General features: G+C 37.8%; 1 protein-coding gene across 2 annotated transcripts in view; it reads left to right on the top strand.

Moving 5' to 3' along the window:
• AUTS2 (activator of transcription and developmental regulator AUTS2) overlaps positions 1 to 25,341 on the top strand; it is a 1,118,812-nt gene that overhangs the window by 487,088 nt on the left and 606,383 nt on the right. For both annotated transcript variants that reach the window (XM_068565582.1, XM_068565581.1), the window contains exons 3-4: positions 6,062 to 6,163; positions 20,165 to 20,200. In XM_068565582.1, the coding sequence (XP_068421683.1) occupies positions 6,062 to 6,163; positions 20,165 to 20,200 (138 nt within the window). The remainder of the gene's footprint in view (positions 1 to 6,061; positions 6,164 to 20,164; positions 20,201 to 25,341) is intronic.

Here is a 25,341-nt window from a genome sequence, read left to right as displayed (position 1 = left end):
TAATGTCCCATGGATGCTCTAGAAGATGTGGTCTATATAAGTTACCAAATTTACTATGTATTGCCTGAGTCAAACTGAGTTCTTTAACCGCAGGTCCCTTTCTATTGTTTTGTTTTCTTACTGTCTGTTAGGTAGCATGCTAAAGTTTCCCAACTCCTGTTGATTTCCTTTATTACTTAAGATATTTTTTAGTTAATATATCGGGATATCAAGGTTTATATCTTAATACTTTAGTGTGAAGAACAGAAGTGTAAAAGGTAAAGATTATACCTTTTATCACTATAAAATGATTACCTTTGACATATGACTTTAGCCATTTATTTATAATATTTTGTCTTTTTTCTCTTTTAAAATTTAGGAGTGCTTTATAACTAACAAATACATTTTTGTTTGTTTTACGCAATACAACCTAGATATCCTTGCCTTTTTTTAAAAAATGGGAGCTTAATCCATATATATTATTGTTATTATAACCAATATACTTAGCCATATGCTTGCTCTCTTGCTAGTTCCCTTATTTTTTCTCCATTTCTCTATTGATTATGTTTTAATTCTTTTACATTCAATAGTAACTTAGAAAACAGATGTCTTTAGTATCTAAATTTAGTGATTAACTTTAAGATTACCAAATCCTTAAAATTCTTTTTCTAACTATTAAAAACAATAACAATATAACTTCTGATTCTATGATCCCAGAGAAATTTCGCAGAAATTCCTTGCACTACCCTAGTTTCCAGAATTTAATTTTTATCTTTCTGTCACAACTTGTTATTATACATTTAAAAGTACAGTGTTTATTTCTTAAGAAAACGTTTTTTGTATTCAACTTTGTAACTTTGCTTATAGTAGTTATTTCCCACTAGCTCGTTTTGATGTGTCCAGCCTTTTCATTAAGTTATTTACTTTGGTTCTGCGCCTCTCCTCTGAAATACCTTTTAAAGCCTAAGAAATAAAACAGTACAAATGCCGCTCAATCTATGAAACTTTCTCCACCTGGGAACAGTTTTATATGGAAACAATAAAACAGCACTTTTATGAGATTAAATACTTACTGCTTTGATGTTAGTGAAGGTATATTATAAAATTTCATTGAATAAAAGAAGATTCGGTGCTTATTGGCACCTTTAAGAAACATCATATAGGGTTCATTTAGATCCCTACAGGAAAACTCAGCAGTCCAAGATAAGATTTATGCTGCCTTGAGGAACCAAAACTGTGGTAAGAGATTACTTTCGGATGCTCTTCTGCATTGCAGTTCATAATTCACATTATTCCTCTAGAGTTCTAGTCATAGGTATCTCCTCCACATACTTCATCCTTTTGTGAGTTTTGTTTGAAGGGTTAATGACACCTTCTGAACATCTAGCATCTTGTTGGGACTCTCCAGACTCAAGCTGAAAAGAGTGGCATAGCCTGGCTAACAAATCTTAGCAGATGCGCACAGAATTGCTCCACCTTACTTTCCTCAGTCCAGGATGATGGGACTTTGTTACATGTTCATCAGCCATGATAAAACCATGGATCGTTATTTTCCTAATTAGCCATTAATAACAGTTAACTCTAATGACAGTGCTGTCTCAGAGTTTGGAAAATATATTGTTGACAGTGAAATCTAATGAAAACAAGATGGCTTCTTATATTTTATAAAAGGTGATAATCTTACTGATAGAATTACTGCCACTCATACCAGATGCTAGCTTCCTTTAACTTTGTTTTGTTCTAGTTCTGATTCCTAAACTATATAATATCCTAATGGGTAGAAATGTCTGGAACTAGAGAGTGAATTATAGTAATTTTTAAATAAGCGAGGTCCTGAAATATCTAAAGGCGGATAGTAAGAAATTTCATTGCATCATTTATAGCAAAAACTTTCTTATAACAGACGCCATGGATGCTGGGATAAATCAATGCAAGCAGATTGATTTTTCTTAGGTCTTTAAATGTTTAAGCCAGCACCTGGCCTTTGTAATGTCTCTGGTTGTAGGTAATAGCTGGGAATTTCAGGTGAAGGATTACAGCTTCTGAGTTAGTTATGCTACCCCAATGATCCACTGGATGTGCTTGAAAATGCCAGTCTTAAATGTATTCATGGGATTCGGAAGGAATACTTCTTTGCCTGATATCTTGTGGTTTAGCTTTAGTACTTACTGTAGTCAGTCTATTTCTTTGAAATATTGAGCTGTCTGACAGCTTAAAATCCTAAGTTTCCTTTAAACTTGAGCCTGGCTTTGGAGGAGAAAAGGGGTGATGTGGGGGTGGATTTTATGTAAGGCTCTCCAAAGAGAATTCGCTGAAGTGCTTTTGCTGGCAGGACACAGGGGAGGCTAGTAAGCTGCTTCCTCTCAGTTTTTCTTGGGGTTTTGCCCTTAGCCTAGAACAACATTTAGTCAGATAACTTACATCAGGGCCACAGGGGTCTCTTGCTGGACCTTGTTGAAGTCATCATTTTCCTTCCATGAAGAAAGATGGAAAAGACCCAAATGCAAAGTCCAGATTTTGTTAAGCCTCTTGAACATTAGGAAAAGTCTTGATGCTCTTATACCCTTAATTCCCACCTAGATGTTTATTTCTCATCTAAGTTGGCGGACTTAGTTTTTATAAACATCTCTTTTTTTAATGATTTTTCTTTTTTTTTAATTTAAATTTTTTTTTTTTTTTTTTTTTTTTTTTTGGCTGCGTTGGGTCTTTGTTGCTGTGCACGGGCTTTCTCTAGTTGCGGCAAGCGGGGGCTACTCTTCGTTGCAGTGTGCGGGCTTATTACGGCGGCTTCTCTTGTTGCGGAACGTGGGCTCTAGGGCACGCGGGCTTCAGTAGTTGTGGCTCGCGGGCTCTAGAGCGCAGGCTCAGTAGTTGTGGTGCACGGACTTAGTTTACCGCGGCATGTGGGATCTTCCCAGACCAGGGATCGAACCTGTGTCCCCTGCATTGGCAGGCGGATGCTTAACCACTGTGCCACCAGGGAAGTCCCTATAAACATCTCTTGATCAAATGTTACCTAATAAGATTTCTTTCTTTGTGAATGCGGTTGGTTACCACAGATGTATTGAAAATATATTCTGCGGAGAATACTAGTCTACCACTGAATCATTATTTCCAGGTTAAATGTAAACGTTTAAACAAGCACTAAGAATTAAAATGAAGAGAGCAGTAGGCAGTGGGGACATGGGGTTAGCCCTAGATCTCTTGCCTAATTCTGAGCACATTTCCTCTACACATTTTTTCATCCATACATTGGAGTTAGCTTTACCTGCCTCTACTTAACTCAGATCCAGTGAGATAAGAGTTCTGACGTTGCTTACGAATTACAGGGCCCACTCCACATACAGATTTTATCATCAGTATAAATATATTTAACACAGACCTTTTAAAACTTGAAAATGTATCATAATTATCAATGAAGAATGAGATGCTTGCTAGAATTTGAAGGCATATGTCAAAAAACAAATATACAGAGAAAGAGCTCTTCAAAGACCATAGTGGAAGAGACGATATCTGAGCTTTAAAAAAGTCTTGACCTGAAAAGTACAGAGAAAGTGAGAGTGAGCATTCCAGATTAAGAAAATCTAGTGTGAAGAAGTGTAGGGCAGGAACGGGCATGACATGTTCAGGAAATTGAGAGGAAGAGATGTTCATTTTAGATTAAATTCCCCTTTATTACAAGTATAAAGATGAAAACTTGAAGAGAATGACAATATTCTGAACTTTTATTCCATAGTAATAAGAAAAAGCTCATATAGCTTGCATCTGAATTAATTTAGAATTAGCAGGTTTAGCAGTAACTTAGGAGGAAACTAAGTACTTAAGGGCTCAGAAGGATACAAAGTAAAATTAGCATCATTTTTCTTGGTTCCATTAGAGAAGACTTCCTGGAGAAAGGGATTTTAGAAGAGAGTGATAAAAGTGGATTTGTAGAAAGGTTGAAATCAAAAAAGAATGCCCTCTATATAGTGGGGATTTGGCAATAGCTGATTAGATGGTATGACCAAAAGTCAGGTCTGAACTGCAGTCTTTAAAGAGGCACATTAAAGGTACAAGGAATGCTGATTTGGATTCATTCTCCATTCATCTTGGTTCATCTTCCCCCATGGTCCCAGAGTCACATGAAAACCTGCAGGCAAAAGGTTTGCTACCTGTTACCTGTTCTGCTCTCTGAAGTTCCCTGCTACCCAGAAATATGGGGCTTGTGTTTTGCTTGAGACTTTGCGTGCTCTGATCCATGCCCCTCTCTCTCCTGTTTCTTCCTATTTCCTCCCAAAAGGAGCTCTCTATTTCAGATAAGACTCCTGATCATTTCCTAGCATGTTGCTTTCCCTGCCTTTTCTTTCTAACTTTCTCCCATCAAGAGTATCTTTTCCTCCCCTTTCAGCCGTATGAGCTCAATCTGCCTTTAAAATCCAAGGCTTCAGACATCACCTTTCCTCCTAACATCACTGACTCATTTTTTGGTTATCATTTAGGATGTATGTATTTCCTTGTGTTGCTGTATTTGTTTGTCTTGCGCTGTCTTTCTCTTGCTAGATTGAGAACATTGTAAAGGTGCTATGTGTTGTAACTTGCATCACATTGCTTGGGTTCTCTGCAAATGTGGTTGGTGATGACATTATAGACTAATGGTCCATATGAATTTGACTCATAGTCTTGTATAGACTAATGGTTCGCCATTGTGTTTTGTGTGTTTGTTCATTTTGAATGGAAAATCAGATCTGGCTAAATGTGTACAACATCCTGAACGTGAAAATCAGAGCCAAGTAAATGTGTAGAAACTGCTAAAATGTAAGCTTTGTGTAAGAGCAAAGACTTTTTAATTTGGTTAAGCACCATATCTCTTACCATCAGGCTCAAATGTGGTACTTAATACATATTTGTTGAACAGATGCTGGTTTAATTTACTTAAGCTGTAGGTCTTAATTTGGTATTTTAAAATATCTTTAGAATATTGTCTCAGAAAACAGGATCATTGTCTCCCTAGTGCATAAAGGATAATATACAGAATCTCATCATTTTCTCTGAGGAGAAGAAAACCTTGTTTTATGTTCTGTTTTGTCGTTTCTTTTTTTTTTTTAATTAATTAATTTATTTATTTATTTTTGGCTGCGTTGGGTCGTTTCTGTGCGAGGGCTTTCTCTAGTTGCGGCGAGCGGGGGGGGCCACTCTTCATCGCGGTGCGTGGGCCTCTCACTATCGCGGCCTATCTTGTTGCGGAGCACAGGCTCCAGACGCGCAGGCTCAGTAGTTGTGGCTCATGGGCCCAGTTGCTCCGCGGCATGTGGGATCTTCCCAGACCAGGGCTTGAACCCATGTCCCCTGCATTGGCAGGCGGATTCTCAACCACTGCACCACCAGGGAAGCCCCTCTTTTTTTTTTTTTAATTTATTTTTTTGGCTGCGTTGGGTCTTCATTGCTGAGTGCGGGATATCTCTATTTGCAGCGAGCAGGGGCTACTCTTCGTTGCGGTGCGCGGGCTTCTCATTGCGGTGACTTCTCTTGTTGCAGAGCACGGGCTCTAGGCCCATGGGCTCAGTAGTTGTGGCTCGTGGGCTCTAGAGTGCAGGCTCAGTAGTTGTGGTGCACAGGCTTAGTTGCTCCGCAGCATGTGGGATCTTCCCGGACCAGGGATGGAACCTGTGTCCCCTGCGTTGGCAGGGGGAATCTTAACCACTGCGCCATCAAGGAAGTCTCTGTTGTTTCTTTCTTTCTTTTTTCTTTCCCCAGAAGAGGACAGAGGAAATAAGATGGGAAATCATATTTGGTGTAACCTAGATTGGAAAAATCTCAGGAAAGATTACCCTCCAAGATTTATGTTAAACTTTTCAAGTGTTTATTGAAGGGCTGCTGAGGTCTTTTATCTACATTGACACTTTATGGTAAATGTTTTACTTATCCTACCCTCCACGTTTCTTTCTATGGCAGCTTACCTGGTACTCTTCAGAAGCTGAGAAAAATGCTAAAGATCAGGACCTTAAATTGTTCACTTCTGACAAGGCTTAAAGAATAGGGGTGAAGGAGCAGTTGTGTGAGATCACTGACACTTTTCTTTTTTTCTCTTTTCTTCTGCCTTCAGCTCAAGCCAGGGCAGAACAGCTGCAGGGACAGTGACAGTGAAAGTGCCAGTGGAGAATCCAAGGGCTTCCACAGGAGCAGCTCTCGGGAAAGGCTCAGCGATGTAAGTTAAAAAAAAAAAAAACTAAACAAAACCACCAGGTCACACATCCCTTGGGTCCGGTTTCAGTTTTCCAACACTCTCATTCCTTCACATCACTTTGTAAATATCCAAGCATTATTACACTTCATCCTTTCTTGGCATATAAATATTTGAGCATTGCTTTGTAGTGCCATTCTGTTTTCTGGTTTGACCTAATATGTGTTTTAACAAATTATAAGGTTGGTGGGAGTATTTGTCAGCTTAGAAACAATAGATTGCAAAAGGAAGTGATAATACTTTTAATATCAGTGTTACAAATGAAAGAAGTAGTCTGGCAGCGCTACAGCTGGGAGATAACATATTTAACTACGGGCTTTTTGTCATTTCTTCATGCATGAGCTTGATTAACGACCTTTTTTTTTTTTTTTTTTTTTTTATTCCTGCTGGAAGGGATGACTAACCAGCCACTTAAAGAGAAGGAATTAAATTTCCTGACTGATGTCTGGAGGAAAAACCCTCATGAGCACACACCATACCTCTTAAGGGGGTCTGTCAGCCTTCTAGACCTGGCTCTAACCACTCTCCAGCCTCCTGTGCACCAGGCTGAGAACCATCTGGCCCTCTTTGGGCCCTCTTGCATTCTTCCCTAATGTGTCATATACAGGATTCTTGACCCATCTTTGCACCTGAGGGCAACATTTTAAAACTTTCCTTTAAAATAGAACAAGTAGGGAGCAATTTTTAGTAGTGATAACCGAGAAAGGAACATTAACATATTGAGACAGTACTCTTTTTTTCCCCAATTTTTTTGGTTTATTTGCAAAAGAATTTATTACTAGGGGAAGAAAATAATTCCACTGTTGATAAAAAAATAATTTGGATAGCCATTGAAGAACATTCTCAGAAATAACACCATTTTCCCTTGTGTGGTTAGCATACTCAATTTGGGAAATTTTGTTTTTCTCTTCCCTTCCATTCTCTTCTCTTCTCTTCTCTTCTTTTCCCCTCTCCCTCTCTCCTCCCTGCCATCCTTCCTCCCTCCCTCCCTTCCTTCTTCCCAGCTATAGATTACCCTTCAGTCACCACAGGTGGTGACTTCAGGATTCTAAGCATCTTTTTTCTTTTTAAATTGAGTTATAATTAATATACAGTATTACATTAGTTACAGGTGTACAACATAGTGATTCAGTATTTTTATACATTATGAAATGGTGACCACAATAATCTAGTTTTCATCCATCACCATACAAATTTGTTACGGTGTCATTGACTGTATTCCCTATCTGCACATTACATCCCTGTGATGTATTTGTCTTATAACTGGAAGTCTGTTCCTCTTAATTCCCTTCACTGATCTTGTCTGCCCAGCACCCACCCCACAGCCACCTCCCTCCTCTTTGGCAACCACTGCTTTGTTCTCCATATCTATGAGTCTGTTTCTGTTCTGTTTTGTTTGTTCATTTGTTTTGTTTTGTAGATTTCACATATAAGTGAAATCATATGGTACTCATTTTTCTCTGTCTGACTTATTTCATTTAGCATGACACCCTCCCGTCCGTTCATGTTGCTGCCAATGACAAGAATTCATTCTTTTTTATAGCTGAGAAATCTTCCATTGTGTGTGTGTGTGTCTGTGTATCACATCTTCTTTATTCATTTATCTGTTGATGAACATTTAGGTTGCTTCCATATCTTAGCTGTTGTATATAGTGCTGCAATGAATGTTAGGGGTACATAAATGTTTTTGAATTAGTGTTTTTGTTTTCTTTGGATAAATACCCAGAAGTAGAGTTGCTGGATCATACGGTAGTTCTATTTTTAGTTTTTTGAGGGGTCTCCATACTGTTTTCCATAGCAGCTGCACAAATTTACATTCCCACCAGTAGTGCACAGTGCTTCCCTTTTCTCCACATTCTCACCAACACTTGTTTCTTGTCTTTTTGAGAATAACCATTCTGACAAGTATGAGGTGGTATCTCATTGTGGTTTTGATTTTCATGTCCCTGATGATTAGTGATGTTAAGCATCTTTCATGTGCCTGTTGGCCATCTGTATGTCTTCTTTGGAAAATGTCTATTTAGGTCCTCTGCCTGTTTTTTGATCAGGTTGTTAATTGTTTTGATATTGAGTTATATGAGTTCTTTATACATTTTGGATACCAATCCCTTATCAGATACATCATTTGCAAATATCTTCTCCCATTCAGTAGGTTACCTTTTTGTTTTGTTGATAGTTTCCTTCACGGTGCAAAAAGCTTTTTAGTTTGATGTAGTCCCATTTGTTTATTTTTGCTTTTTTTGTTGCCCTTGCCTGAGGAGGTATATCCAAAAAAAAAAAAAAAATGCTAAGACTAATGTCAAAGAGATTACCACCTGTGTTTTCTTCTAGGAATGTTATGATTTCAGGTGTTATATTTAAGTTTTTAATCCATTCTGAGTTTATTTTTCTATACAGTGTGAGAAAGTGGTGCAGCTTCATTCTTTTGCATGTTGCTGTCCCGTTTTCCTAACACTATTTATTAAAGTACCTGTCTTTTCCCTATCATATATTCTTGCCTCCTTTGTCATAGATTAATTGACCATATGAGTGTGGGTTTGTTTCTGGCATCTCTGTTCCATTGACCCATGTGTCTGTTTTTGTGCCAGTACCATACTGTGTTGATTACTATAGCTTTGTAGTATACTTTCAAGTCCGGGGGCATGATGCCTTCAGCTTTGTTCTTCTTTCTGAGTATAGGCATATAGACCAATAGAATAGAATTGAGAGTTCATAAATAAACCCATATATCTATGGCCAAGTAATTTTTGACACAAGTTTACATCCATTCAATTGGGAAAGAATTTTCTCTTCAACAGGTGGTGCTGGGACAACTGGTTTTTCCCATGCAAAAGAATGAAGTTGGACCCCTACATCACACCATGTACAAAAATTAACTCAAAATGAATAAATGGCCTAAGTATAAGAGCTAAAGCCATAGAATTCTTACAGGAAAACATGTGGGCAAATCTTCATGACCTTGAATTTGGCAGTGGATTTTTTAGCTGTGACATCAAAAGCACAACCAACAAAAGAGAAAATACATACGTTGGACTTCATCAAAGTTAAATACTTTTGTGCATCAATGGGCATTATCAAGAAAGTGAAAAGAAAAGCTACAGAATGGGAGAAAAATATTTGAAAATCATATAACTGATAAGTGTTTAATATCCAGAATATGTAAAAAGCTCCTAACTCAACAACGAAAAGATAAACGACAGAATTCAAAAATGGGCAAAGGGCTTGAATTGACACTTATGCAAAGAAGATATACAAATGACCAATAAGCACATGAAATATGCTCATCATTATAGTCCTTAGGGAAACGCAAACCAAAACCATAATGAGATATCACTTCACAGCTACTAGGATAGTTATAATTTTAAAGAATGGAAAATAGCAAGTGTTGGCATGAATATAGAGAAATTGAAACCCTCGTACATGCTGGTGGGAATGTAAAATGTTGCAGCCACTGTGGAAAACAACTTGGCAGTTCCTCAGAAAGCTAAACAGAGAATTACCATACACCTCACCAATTCCAATTTTAGGTATATACCCAAACACCAGGTACTTAAAGAGATACTTATATGCCAGTTTTCATTGTAGCATCATTTATAATAACCAAAAAATAGAAACGTCCCAAGTGTCCATCAGCAGGTGAATGGATGAACAAAAAGTGGCATATATGGACACTAGAATATTAGCCATAAAAAGGAATTAAGTTCAAACCTTGAAAACATTATGCTAAGTGAAATAATCTAGACATTAAAGGATAAATATTGTCTGATTCCACTTACATGAGGTATCGAGAATATATCGAGAATATGCAAATTCCTAGAGACAGAAAGTAGAAAGGGAGTTACCAGGGACTAGTAGTAGGGATGGGGGACTGTGCGAGATGGGAGTTATTGTTTAATCGTAACAAAATTTCTGTTTGTGATGATGAAATAGTCTTGGAAATAGTTTTGATGATTGCATAGCATTGTGAATGTAATTAAGGCCACTGAATTGTATACTTAAAAATGGTTAAAATGTTAACTTTGTTATATATATGTATATATTTATTTTACCATAATAAAAAATTTAAAAAATATTAGGGCTCTAACAATCCTGCCAATCTCGTGTCAAGCCAATCTATGATATACTTTGAGTTTATATTGTTTATTATTAAAATTCATATTTCTTGCAACACTATTAAAAGATTGAAGAAGGAGAAATGACACACATAAAAAAAAGGAAGAAAAAGAAGTAGTTGGCTTTTAGTGAGTTGTTTCAAAACCTCCAGTCACTATTTCCTTCACGTGAGCAGTTGTGAGGTTGCAGAGTCTTACCTCAGGGCCATTGCAATCTAAAATCTTCTGAGATGAAAGCCTTTGACAAGTCAAGCCACAAAATGACTCTTTTGGATATCAGGGCAACATCTACCCACACAATGTTTTAAAGAATAAAGATGCTTCCATTTTTTCTTAAAAGGGAATTAGTAATTAATTACTTTAATGACTATCAGAAAATGAGGAGGTGGAGTTTGTTAAAATATCTCCATGTCTCTCATCACCATGCTTGTGCTTTCATTACTTTCTTGAACATATGGAAAATAGTTATTATTAACCATTTTAATGCCCTTAATCTGCTAATTGTGTCATCTGTGTCATTTCTGAGTCTGTTTCTATTGATTGGTTTTTCTCCTCCTTATGGATTGTATTTTTCTGGCTTTTTTGCATGCCTGACACTTTTTTGGGGGGGATGCCAAATACTGTGAAGTTTTTTTTTGTTGAGCGCTGGGTATTTCTGGTTTCCATAAATATTCTTAAGCTTTATTCTGGGCTACTATTATGCCACTTGGAAATAGTATTTTGATTTTTTCTGGGGTTTGTTTTTATGCTTTTCTGGGTGGAACATTCAGAACAGCCTTTAGCCTAAAGCTCATTTTTCCCCAGTACTGAATACTCTACCTAATTCCTGATGTGTTACAAGGTTTTTCCACTCTGGCTGGTGGGAATACCAGTTGTTCCCTGCCCTCTGTGACTCTGGCAATCGTTCTACCTGCTCCTTTTCAGTGGTCATTTCCCTTGCCTTGGGTACTTTTCACCCACAGGTGTGCTGATATGGACTCAGGTGAAGCTGAGAGGGAAGCCTTCTGCAGGTTTCCTGATTGTCTCACTGTGGGCCTCTCTTTTCTCCCATCCTCTGCTTTGCAAATTCCAGCTGACTTGGCTTCCTCTTACTATCAACTCTGTCTTCTCAACTCAGGGATGCTTCTGGGATCCACCTGGGTTACCCCCAACCACCCGACTATGGCATGAAAATTCTCTTCAGACAGTAAGCTGGGGCAACTGTAAAAATTATTTCATTTGCTTTCTGTCTCTCTAAGATCACTGCACTGCCTATTGCCCAACTTCTAAAAAACCTTTTTTTCCACATATTTTGTCTAGTTTTTTAGTTGCTTAAGGTGTTAGAGTGAATTTGATCCCTGTTAGTCCAGATTGCCCACTCTGGATTTTCAGCTGAGATAAAACTCCCTTTAAGTCTTCCACTCACTTTAGTGGTATTTTTAGGAGCTGTGGCAGTTAAGACTTACTCTCAAGTGCAGCTAATCAAGATAACTGTATTATTCCAGCTTTGTTTTTCTTTTTTTTAATTGGACAGGCAAAAAGAGTAAAAATGAAGAATTCCAGTGTGGCTGGAGAATTTGACTCATGGGTGAAGCTTAAAAACCAAATGTGCTTGGTTTTTCTAAATTACATATCCCCAAACTACATTGCCGGAAGGGAATAATAGTCTACCAGGACTCTCACATTGATCAAGGAGACATAGTAACTTGTTTAGATTAGTCACTAAGGAAAAAGGTAAGGGAAATAATTGAATATATAAATATTCATAGTGAGTTATTCAAGGGGGAAAATATTGCTTCTGACTTACACAGAATTTTGTAAGTGAGGAAGTTTTCAAAACTCAGGGCCTAAACTTAGTAAATAAAAGCCTCAAATTTTGAAGTGATCATAGGCATTCGTTACAAACAGACCAAGTTTTAACAGCTATTTTGCTATTTATTATCCATGTGACCTTGAGCAAAAATCTTGATCTTTCCAAGCCTTGGTTTCTTTATCTGTGAAATGGGGGTCATTTCATCTACCTTGCTGGGTTTCTTTTAAAAGATTACCTGGTACTGTGTGTTTGAATCACGTGACAGTTCTTGGCATACCCAGTGTGCTCATAAGTATTTATTCCCTTTCTTTCTGCATCAGATTTACACCTACCTTAGGAGCCTTCTCTATCCTTTCTGATTTGAATTCCCTTGTAGTGGTCAATTCGACAAGACCTGCTTATCTCAATCATGACAAACACCATTCTTCCTCCCAAATAAAATCCTCATTATTCTATGTCTCCTTACCTATTTTTCTCAAACTTGAGCTCCCTCTCTTATTTCCTTGTCTCCGTATTGGATCCCAGAGCTAGTATCTTCAAAATCGAGCCCTGTTCCTTCCACTATCTTACTTATCCTGTTTACTTCGTCACTCTGCTTTATTTACTGACTTTATTTCTGAAGAGGCATTTGGCTATGATTATCCTCTCCTTGACATGACTGATGCTTCAGATGCCCTCATCATTTCTTACACAGATGATTCCTGTGGCCTCTCAGTGATATAATCTGATGCATCTCTGTTTCCTTTGCCCTGTACTCGACAAAGCTTCCACAGTTGTTTTTCTAAGAGTCAGAACTCACTGTTAAACTTTCTTCTTTAAGATCCTTTGCAGGCACACTCCTGAGGTTATAAGCAGAGCTCTCCACTAGGACATATGAAGCTACCTCTTCATCCTCCCTCTCTCCCTCTACTTCCCAATGGTTTGTACCTTATACTTGTTCCTTCTGGACCACTCTTTTTTTTTTTTTTTTCTTGAATAATATAAACTATCAAATTTTCCTATTTTTGTTTCTTTTGTCTCCTTGTCTTCTTCTTTTCTTTTCTCTCTTTTCCTTCTGCAGCCCCTATGTCACTTCCTCTAGCAAACTCTTCCTACCACCCCGTGGAAGTAAACATTTTTAATGCTTTATTCAGATAACTACCTGGATATGACTCTAGTGTCTCTCTGAAAGAATTTTGGATCAGGATTTTAATTATGAAAAGGCAGACAAATATTTCATACTTTTAAAACTTTCAAGATGTTGAAGGAATTGAAGCATTTCAGAAATTAGGTGAAAAGGGATTGAATTCTAGTAAGTATTGTGCTACACAGTTCTCTAATCTTATTGTTCTGTAGCTCTTTAGTCCATTTAATATCACAGTTGAGGCGTTTCTTCTGCTGCTTCTTGAGACCCCTTCTACCTCGAATCTCCCAAGTTTGGGGGGTTTTATTGATTTATCTATGCCACTGTGCCATTATCCATCCATCTATGCAAGCATCTTTCCTAGCCTCCTTTTTCCCGCCCAACACCCAAACATTTATTGTCAGGTTTACTAGTTACTGTTAAGGAAGAAGTAGACAAAGGCCACGCCGTCAATGAACTTCCCTGTATTTAAGAAGAAAATCTAATCCAGACCTGTGACAGACTCTTGATATTCTGTTTCTCCTTTCTTTTCTTTTTCTGTTTTTGCCAGATTTTCATTTCCCCTACCAGTTTGTTTATGCCTTTGCCTTTCCTGTATCATGTTTTTATGTGTTTTCTTGGATAGTCAATGTTTTGATTGTCCAGAAATATTTATCAAATACCTTTTAAGTGTCAGGTATAGTTCTGGGCACTTGAGATTGAATGGTGAACAAGATGAAGCCTCTGCCCTCATGAAGCTTCTACTCTATTGAGGGAGGCAAATAGCAAACCTGTGAACAAACGATAACATTGTTTTTGATGTGTAATACATTTTGTGAAGTAAACTAAACAGTATTGGGGGGTAGCAGGGTGTGTGCTGCCACTTTACCTGGAGTGATTGGATTAGTCCTTTCTTTCTTTCTTTCTTTCTTTTTTTATATTTATTTATTTATATGTTTGCACCGGGTCTTAGTTGTGGCTCGCGGGCTCTTTAGTTGCGGCATGCGAACTCTTAGTTGCGGCATGCATGTGGGATCTAGTTCCCTGACCAGGGATTGAGCCTGGGCCCTCTGCATTGGGAACACAGACTCTTATCCACTGTGCCACCAGGGAAGTCCCTGGATTAGTCCTTTCTGTTTTGGTGATTTTTGAACTGAAGCCTGAATGACGAAAGGAAGGAAGAACATCTAGGCAACAGGAGTGACAAGGTCACGGCCCTGAGTCAAGACATGTTTAAGGGGAAGAAAAAAGGCCAGTGAGGCTAGAGCAGAGTGAATGAGCACAGGGGCTGGTCACATAATATCTTCTAGCTCATGGTAAGCAGGCTATGTACTGTATTAGTTTCCTGGGTGGCTGTAATGCGTGACCACAAGCCGGGGAGCTTAAAACAACAGAAATCTATTATCTCGTAGTTTGTAAGGCTAGAAGTCCAACATTAAGGTGTCAGCAGGGCCATGATTTCTCTGAAGTCTCCAGAGGGGAGTCTTTCGTGTCTTCTCCTAGCTTCTGATGGCTTCTCACAATCCTTGGTGTTCCTTGGCTTATAATGACTTCACTTCGATGTGTGCTTCTCTTCACATGGGCTTCTACTCTATTTGTAGCTCTGTATGTCTTCTCTTCTTATAAGGAGAGCAGTCATTGGATTTAGGGCCCACCTTAATCCAGTATGACCTCAACTTAATTACATCTGCAAAGTCCCTATTTCCAAACAAGGTCATTATATCAGTCAGGGTTCTCAAGAGAAACAGAGCCAAAAGGATGTATAGACATATACAGTTATGGAGGCTGACAAGTCTCAAAATGTGTAGTCAGCAAGCTGGAGTCCTAGGAGAGCTGATGGTTAGATCCAGTCTGAGTCCAAAAGTCTGAACAAACCCTAAAGATGAGAAGGATTGACACCCAGGAAAAGTCTGTGTTTCAGTTTGAGTCTAAAAGCAGGAAAAAACTGTTGTCCCAGCTTGAAGGCTGAGTCAGAGGAATTCCCTCTTATTCTGAGTATGGTCATCCCTTTTGTTCTATTAAACTGATTGGGTGAGGCCCACCCTAGGGAAGGCTTTACTCAGCCTGTTGATTTAAATGTTAAACTCATCCAAAAACACCTTCATGGTAACACCCAGAATAATGTTTGAGCAAATATCTGGGTACCCAGTGGCCTAGTCAAGCTGACGCATAAAATTAACCCTCACAATCACATTTTGAGGTTCCAAGCAGGCCCTATAATTTTAGGGGAACACTATTTAACCCACTATATAGGTTAGTATTTAAAAAGCCTCTCAAAGATGTTAGAAGGAATTGTTAACAATTTTTACTTTAAAATGTTTACTTTTCCTTTTATATGAAGAAATGCAGGTAAAAATGAGCACAAGGATGAAATTAGGGAAAGAAGGTGGAAGGCTGTTGAATATAGATGAGAGCTGATAACAGTTGGAAATGGTTTATAACAGAGGGTTGAAAATTGAATTTGGAAGTGACCATTTCCATACCTGATGCTTTTTTCAACTTGTGCCCCCATTTTTCTTCCACTAGTAGCTCATTTCTCCATTTAAATATATTTTGCATCTTTGTAAGTTATTAGTAATCTTATCTCCAAGGCACATTTCTTAGGATTAAGATTTTAGGTTCTTTTAATTGTCATTGCTTTCTAAACCACTACAGAAAGTAATTGAGCTTGTCTTGTGACCTTTGTAAGAAACATAGTTGGCCAAGTGATTCTTAGCATGATCCTTCTGCTTTTTACTCCCAAGAGAGAAAAGCATAACATGGAGGTGGGTAGGCAGGGATGTCAGACACAAATGATGATTTGGAAGAATTTTAAATTATTCTATTTAAATTAGCCCTAGGGTCAGAGCATACATTTTCCTCTAGGGGTGGAATGCACATCTATCCCATACTTAGGGAGCCTTAATAGTAGCCATGGCCTCTTTGTGTAGATCTCTAATGAATGGAGTACATCTATTTTGGATGGATAATCAATTTTTGAAATCTCTTGTTGTAGGTAAGCTGTTAAAACAGAAATGTTAACTTCATGAGTTTAATGAGTAGCTTCAATGATGACTTAGTGACAGAGATGGAAAGAGTCAGGTGGAGGGCAGTGAGAAGAGTAGAATGAGCATTTAATGAATATCCACTTGCAGACTTGAATGTTAGCAGCAACATTCTCCTTCCTGGAAAATGTCTTTCAACTGCGCATCCCATTACTGTTCCTGCAGCCCATGTAGCTTGGAGATTGAGGCAGAGTGTGTTTGTAAGAAAGCTCTCCTTTGCCATGTAATGAGACTGAGGTGGGTAATTTGCAGAGATTGCTGGAGCAGTGGTCAAATCTGGAAAAAAAAAAAACCCAGAATGAAAAGACCATGTTAAACAGGAGATAGCTTATAATGAGCCCGGAAATCACATATCAGATAGCCAGCTGGCTGGAATTTCTTCACGTTCTTGTCCTCTCATGCAAACTGCTAAATACGTTCTCTTACTCTATTTTCTCAGTCTCTCTATACCTCTCATTTCTACCTAATGCATTGAAAATATGAATGAATTGGCAACTCTACCACTTGAAGAAATAAGAATGAAGCCTTTTTCATTATTCAGCAGACATAGTTGCCTAAACATGTGGGCATATGGTATTATTTCAAATGCTTTTGAATCCAAGGATGCTTTTATTTATTGCATTTTTTAAAAAAATCTCCTTTTAGTTTTTCAACCCTCATTTTGACTCATAGCCTTTTTTAGATTCTATGGCCACTTTTGCTATATAGTTTGGACAGAGTATGCCTTCTCTCTCCAAGCAAGAAAAATGGAAGACCCTTCCTCTCATTATAAATTGGGGAAACACAGAAAGTTAAAATCAACTTGATTCCATGAAATGGTTCAGTGGTCAGGGCATCACCACCTGTCTGCTTTCCTAAGCCTTTATCTCTTGGTGTCTGTCTCTTCTTCTATCACATGAGAAAACAATAACAATCCCTAGATGCACATCTGTAAGCAAATAGCTAACATAATATATTTCTAACAATAAAAGAGCTGTTTTAAAATATTTATTTCATTCTTGTAGCATAATCTGTTGTTGCCCACGGTTTAAGGTGTTCATGGATTTTGTGACTCAGAAAAATGTTAAAGCTATCAAATATTGGCAGCTATATTTAGATACAGACTTAGATTAGGTATATATGACCGAAACTCTTCTGGGCCTTTTGGATAGCAAGGCCTCAGGGATGTGATATGTGTCCTGAGCTATCAGTGAAACCCTGACTCCTGCCTGTTGCTGGTCTCAGAACTTCTGTTATACCTTTGTATGAGGGTGGAGGTCCTGCTGGTGACCAGGAATAGCGTCCCACTAAATACAGGGCCATAGCAGATTCTTGGGCTTACAGAACTGGACAAGGAGAAATCTCTTTATTTCAGAGATATTTCTGTTCAAATTCTCCAGCGATGATTAAAGGGAGTTGGCAACTGGCCAAGAAAAATGTGATGGGGAAGAGAGAGGGAAGGAAATGTCAATGCCGTGGACATTTGGCAAAGTAGATTAGAAGGGTTTTTCTACGAAGTTTTCTGCCAGGTCCAGAAATTGTAACTTAATGCCACAAATCTTTTTCTATTTAAAAAAAAAAAAAGGTGAGTCCAGTGGGTTGGCAAATGTGGGTAGCCTTTGACTCTAAGGTTCTTTATGCTTTCTAGCAAATGCTGAAACTCCAGCAGACCTTTAATGTACACGAGGATCTAGTGTCTGTGTTCCTTCATGTGTGTGTCTGTGTTCGTGCGTGCGTGTGTGTTTGGGGGGGTGTTATAAGGCAGGGTGCTTAAATGCTTTGTTGCATTATGTTAATTCCTCGGCAGTGCAATCAAATTCATGTCGTAATTAAAGCTGTCAGTTGGAAGGCAAGCCAATCGCCACGAAAACACAGCATAACAAATGAAGTGAAATGATTCTGCGTGTAGCTATACAATGCTTCGCCAGGCATGAAATTAAATAAGTAATTTGATGTTGACATCAGAAATTGAAATGATACCCACTGTTCCCTCATTCAGTCAAACCTGCATAAACAATAGCCAGAACAAATATGCACAACAAAGCTGTCTTCTCCACCCAGCTCCCTGAGTAATGTACAATATATATGCAAAATGAGTATAACAGAGCTTCCCAAGACCAGAAGGATGTAATTTTTTTTGGTATACAATGAGATGATACGTATGTGGGGGTGGGGAGGTGGGTTTGAAGGAGTCCTTCTGCTTCTGGGATAAAATACATTTGCAGAAAGGGGGAAAAATACTGAAATTAACAAACCCCATGCTCTCTCTCTGAGAAATTCATCCTAAAGTGAATTTACCTCCCCGGGGCATGACTCAGGCTAGTGGAGATCTAACTTGGCTTTTGCCTTCCTCTGTTCCACGGAGGGGTGTAGGTGCTGAAAACAGGTGATGCTGTCACGTGGCTAATCACTGCTGAGAAGCTGTCTCCATGACTACTGTGGATATCCCTACATACTGTTTATGGGATCAAGAATGCAACAGGATTTTTGAAAATCAAGTCCAGTGTACAGGATCACGCATCTAGCATTCTTTATTCCCCTGAGCCTGTCTGGAACACTGAGGGGAAGAAAGGTTTGCTTTGGGAGCTGCATTTAGGAGCATACTGTCCTTGTTTGATGCGGATGCTGTTTGTACTTACAGCACTATTATTTCCTTCTCAAAGCCAGTCTAAAATTAAGAATCACAACTACTGTATTTTTGGAGATATTAAATTCACCTGAGCCCCACTCCCATACAATCCATTCATTCATTCATTTATTTATACACTAATTCAACAAATACTTATTAAATGCATCCTGTGTGCAAGGCATTGAGCTAAGCTCTGGGGAAGCCATGATGAGTCGAGCAGATGGTCCCTGCTACCTGTGGTTTGCAGAGTAGGGACAGGACATTTCGGTGGAACAGTTAGAGGTTACCTGAGTAACTGTTGCATCACCGTGGAAGTGCGGTCCCTCCATGGAAGGTGTAACAGCTGACCCAAGCTAGGCAGGGAGAGGCCTTGCTGGCGCAAGGATGCTTAGCTGAGACCCGAGGGCTGCCTCAGTGTTCGCGTTCTTTTTGTTTCAAACTTATTTGGGGCCTCTCTTGTTCATAAAGAGGACACTAAAAATTAAAGAATTTGTAATGAGAGATTTTAGAAAAAAACAAACATACAAAAACAGACAAGTTTAAAGCACAAACCAAGTTCTTTTTTGGGGGTCTCTTTCCCCTAAGAAGTGATGCCGCATGTACCCTTCAGCATCACTGTTCTTTAATTCCCTGTGTGTGAGAACTATGGAAGCCTAAATTGATCATTTTTGTGACTAAAACCTTTAGAAAAATGGTGCTTTTCACTACTTCCCTTTACCCACACATTCTTTGCATTTTAGTCTACTAATTATGTTTACAAAATGTCTCATTTTTGAAAAGAACTCTGTGTGTACTAACTGGTGCCTTGAGGGGATAAACTGGCAAGAAGGTCACACACTGGAAAAGTCATCCAAACCCACTGGGCTTTTTATTTTCAAGTCAGTCTGGGCTTTTTCCTCTTGCCTGCCCCTTTGCGGCCACAAAACTGAGTAGCTTGAGACCAGGGCATTGAATGTCAGCAAGTCAGGGAGGCAGGCTGATGTGTGTCTGTTTAGTCTCAGTGCAGGGCGAAATGCCATCATTAATTCATTACCCAGCTGCCTGTCAAATAAATTGGCAATTACATCCACCGCAGAATCTTGGAATTCAGTAAATAGCACGTTAGCATCTCTGAGTTGTTGAGAGATGTAAAGGGGAAAATTAAGCAACACGGTGTTTGTATCAGTAGCAGATGACAAGGGGCCGCGTATACAGGCGATGTGGTGTAGTGATGAAAAGCCTGCGAAGGACTGGTAATGAGCTGTGTGGATTGGAATGTGTTAAAAACCATTGCTGATTTTCCACTTTGTCTTTATGCTTTCTTGCAGAGTTCAGCTCCTTCCAGCTTGGGAACAGGCTACTTCGTAAGTTTATCTCAACTTCCACATGTGTGCCTCGTACTGGCATTGATTTACTTGTATAATGTACGCTCATTAGGATGTGAAAAAAATCCAAGAAATTCCCTCTCAGTCCTAAAGAGCAGACTGATGTCCATCCTTTCACTAAGAGTTGTTTCACTTTTAAAATACGTAACCTGCTGGGCTCTAGGGATCACAAGTCAGTCTGTGATGTGGGCCTGGTTCCCAGCACCGAGAACATTTGCTCCTTACCTGGCAGTGTACGGGGGATACAGGGAAACGTGATTGCCTCGTGCCAGCTTTCCTGCAAAATTGTGTTTTTAGTGAGAAGTGTCGTGTGGTGGGCAGAATTCAATTTATGCATTGAGGTATATATTCATTTTAAGATCTCTTGAAGAACTTCCCCACATATACAATGAATTGCCATTTTTAAATTTTGATGAGAGGTGGTGTTTTAATGGATGTTTTCCCTCACAGTCTGAGTAGGTGGCCTTTAGATTTTTTTTTCTTCAATCATTAAACTCCTCATTTTATCAAATATAGATGTATTATTTCATTTCAAGACCTTATTTCTGTCCTTTGAGAAGGGTGTGGATGGTGACATACCTCAGGGCTTATCACAATGTTTCTCATTCATAAAGAAATTGTCATTTCATTTCTTTTATCTATAGCTAAATTACCCTTCTTGGATTCAATAATACTTTTCACGGTATAAATAAAAAAGAATTATAAATAGACATTATTTACACAACAGGATAACATGCCAGTGTAGACATTTGTTGTAGTATTTAGAGGAATTTAAGGAATTTAAAGGAATATGATTTACGTTCCAAATGACAAACACTGATACTCTAATATCTGCTCAGCATTTTCTGAGAAAATAATGAAATCATGAAAATAAAGTGGAAAATAATTACTGATTCAGTTTCGTTGCCTTTAAATTTCTTCCCTCTAAAATGCTAATTACTCTGGTTTTCTTCTGCCCACACATTTCTCTCCATACATTTATGTTAAATTCATGAAAACAAGCATCATTTCATTGAATAATAAGTCTTTTCCAAGCTTGGAAGAAGTGGCATTTTCTAAATGTTGATTTTTTTTTTTTTTTTTTGGTCTTAATCTATGATACGAGGAGAAAAAGGGTAAAGTTTTTTTTGGTACCTGCTTAATACAGTCAGCACACATCATTGCTCCTTATTATGGTTGAATATTCATGCTTACAGAAACAAGCAGGATGCTGAAACAGGATCCTGCTTCAGCAGTTGAAATAACAGAAGTATTCCCATCTGCCATCTCTTCACACCAGGCTGGATGTGGGTTGAGATGTTGGAAGTAAAATCTGGAGACTGCCAATGTTTATTCTCTATCCAAAAGCTAAATTCCCCCTCTTTGCTTTCTTCAGCAGAAGAAGGCCAATGCCACTGACTCAGCCTTTGATCACTTCTAGACTGAACATTCTAATATATATATATTTAACTGTCAGTATGAGCACTCTGAAAGAAGAAAGTCACCTCTAGAAGCACTGAGAATTTTACTATGCTTTTGGTCACTTATTTTTCTAATTCCAGGAATGTTTATTTTAATTCTCTAATGATAGGTTCCTGTGAAAAAAGAGTCTTTGCAATTATGAATCTCAAATAAATTTTACACTTACACAATTTTTGATGAGTATAAAACCTTTTTTCTTATTTTGGAAAAATTATTCTTAATATTACTTTGCTTATATATAAAAAATCTGTAGTATTATTAGCTTACATGAAGAAGATACAGAACAGATGTATGTTCAGCTCTCAACTATGACAAAAATGCTTTACTTAGAATGTGTTTCCAATAATGAGATTATATCAAAGTGCAAAATCCACTGATATTATTGCCAAGTCCTCATCAAAAAGTGTCTTCTGTTTCAATTTTCATATCAACAATGTCACATGTAATACTTAATTTCAGGTACTAACTTCAGCATTGGTGAGTTTCACACTTCTAAGTGGAAAATAGTATATTCACAACTTTTAGTAGTTTCAGGCCAACATATTCTTTGCACTGTGTTTTATGATGTATGATGTCATAATAACCTTTACTTAAGTCTGTAATGAAGGTTCAGCATCAGGTAAGTGGAATGGTGATACTTCGACTTTAATCCTCTTCAGCATCTCTTTGAAGTGGGGACGGAGGCAAATCACCTGCAGAGTCAAAGAGCTATTAATGCAATTGAACCATAATGTGAATTCTGGTATAAGAAAACTGAAGGCACTCACCTCTTGAGTTTAACAACCTGGAACTGTTTTCTTAAATACTCTCCCTTGCCCCAACGTTACTCTAACTTCAGAATCTTCTTTCATTTAGACTGTACGCTCCTGTAGAGCTTTTAGTGAACTAAGGTAAAATGCTGATCATTGTGTGTGCTAATAAAATAGATGCCCACCTACCTATATGCACGTGCATGTGTATGTGTACACACACACACACGTGTGTGTACCTTATCCATAGCCAGTATATTTTACTTTCTTTCCGTTCTTTTCATTTATCAGTTGTGATAAGTTAAAGGGTTTTAAGAAGAAACCTTTGTTTTTGATTTAGTTGTATTTGTTTATATCTCCTTGGTTTTGTGTTCCAAAGATGTCTGCTTAGGTCTGTCACTTTTCCAATCCATTTATAAGCTGAAGATTTGAGAAATGAGAACAGCAGCTAAAATCAGTATTTACATAAGCATATTGCAAAGAATTCTTAAAGTAGACAAAATAGAGAAGGATTGGAACAAACTTTTCACATTTTTGGGAGCTTTGAATAATGTGGGTGTTATATACACAGAGAGACACACATATATATTCATTACATACTCATGCCCAGCTCATATTCTAAATATAAATGGAAGTATAGACTAGTTGGAATCTATTTGCTTTTTTATTTTTTTGGCGAGAGTACGAAAACTTGCTGGAATGTGTAGGATTTTCTTTTTTTTTTTTTTTTAAACATTGATGCAGTGAACACATTTTCTTTACTTTCTTCTTTTACATGTATTTGAAGTTTTATTATACATAGTGTACAATTAAGAATTTAGAGACAGAATGATATGAAAACTACTGTGTGCCCTTGGGTGAATTATTTGATGTCTCTGAGTCTGTTTCCTCATCTTTATCTACCTAAGAGAGTTGTGATTATTAAATAAGATATTTAATGCACGCAAAACAGCTCTCATTAATAGGAAATAATATGTATTCTCTTCTGTTATTCCCACTGTAGTGTGTGATGGAATAAACTTGGCCTCATTAAGTGGTTGTGCAATGTTGTGGTGGTAGAGGATTACCACTAGAAATTCATGATAAAAAGTAAATGTTGTAATTTATAACTGTAGGATAGGAATATTTTATTCTCATTACATTCTTCTCGTAGCTTTCTCAGGAGTCTAGGATTTTGTGTTTGGTCAGCTGTATATCAGTTTACTCCATATAGAAACATAAAACAAATATGGAATTCCTTCTCTGTGATCCTCTATGATCATGATGAGGTTGGAATGAAATATTCTATAGGCTGTCCACATATTATGGTTGTTTAATTTGTCTATTAAAGTTATTTGTTGATTTTCTCCCTTAGACTTGAGGCATTTAAAGACTGCTGATAGCTCTTGGGGTTGGGCTGGGAGGTTAAGAAAGACCTGTTCAACATATTCAAGTTTATGAGGTTGTGTCACATGCTTGCTGCTGTCTGTCACTAAAAAGTGGATGCCCTAGCCTACCTGAATGAAGTAACTGAAGGCAGTAGAGTGAGAAGACCAGTAAAAACATCTCATAGTTGCCAGAGGTCTGGTGTGTCATCACAGGAAAGATCCGGACTCACTCTTTACAAGCACTTGACTCTATAAGCTGGTAGTTGGGAGCTACCATTGGTGTAGCGGTAAGTTACTTGTCAGGCTGAACTTGATCCCTGGTGTTGTTTTATGTAGGTGACAGGTCCTGCCTGCTTCTCTGGATAATTTTCAGCCTTCTTCCAGGTTTGAATTTAAGTGTCTTAGGCCCATAGTCTCAAAGAGCTTGGATCCTGCTTTTGTACACTCCAGTGATACAGAGCTTTTTCTTAATGGTTCTCAACTAATATTTTTCATCCTCCTCATTTGACTCACATCTAGTAATATACACTCTTTATCAAGGAAACCAACCCACTTCTACCTGGTGAGTTAAAAAAACTACCACATTATATAATAAAGGGGAATTGTGTAGTGGTACACATCTTAAAATGGGATTTGTGTTATTACTGTTTTCCTGTGCTGTAGAATTACTTAAGAAACAATGTTGATAGTGCTGGTAACAGGTAGTAGGTGCAAAATATTGACCTGTGACTTTCCATTCAAAGTTATAAGATCATAAAGGGATTAAATTCTTTGTCCTAAGCTTTTCACTATATAAACCCTTAAAATATTTTTTTTCTATAAGTTTATAACTCTCAAAACTGATTGGTGGTATTTTGTATAACCATAGTTGCTTCTTTTTAAAATCTCAGAGTGGACTTTATTGTTAGGTAAGAGTCAAATGAGTTTCTTTAAAAAGATCAAACTTTCAAAAAAATGTAATTGTTTATCTAATAGACTGAGCTTTTCTTTAAGCAGACACTTTTGACATTTTGTCTTTCAGTAGGTATTAAGCACCTTCTCTGGCAGGCACTGTTCTAGGTGATGGGTTATAGAAGTAAAAAACTATGGCCCCCTTTTCAGGGAATTTAGTCTTCCCTAAACCCAGATCCTTTCCTTTTTGATGCTTTTAAACATTTTGACACATTGTACTTAAATGAGAGGTTTGGGGCTGTACAGAGCCCTAACATTCTCAGACTTTATAATGTTTCCATGGGTTTTAACTTAAAAGTGCAAATATATCAACCTGGCCTTGACTGCGACCCCACCCGAAGTCATCCTATTTCCCACCTGCCAGTACTTGCTAGTGATGCTGTGAGAGGATTTTGTAACTCAAGTATTTATTCCTAACCTTTGAGTGCTTATATTTAAGGTAAATAACACTGAATATTTTAAAGATGTCACTCAAATAAGACTCCAGCATTTATATTTATTAGTAATTAACTCTGAGTAAATGAATTATTGGCCATTACTTATTTACTGACAAGTTTCCATTTGAATGGAAATTTTTAAAATCTGAATTTCA

This window comes from Eschrichtius robustus, chromosome 16, assembly GCF_028021215.1.
Source record: "Eschrichtius robustus isolate mEscRob2 chromosome 16, mEscRob2.pri, whole genome shotgun sequence".
In the NCBI taxonomy this organism is placed as follows: Eukaryota; Metazoa; Chordata; class Mammalia; order Artiodactyla; family Eschrichtiidae; genus Eschrichtius; species Eschrichtius robustus.
Note: the sequence above shows the minus strand (reverse complement) of the source record. Positions and strands in the feature narration are given on the sequence as shown.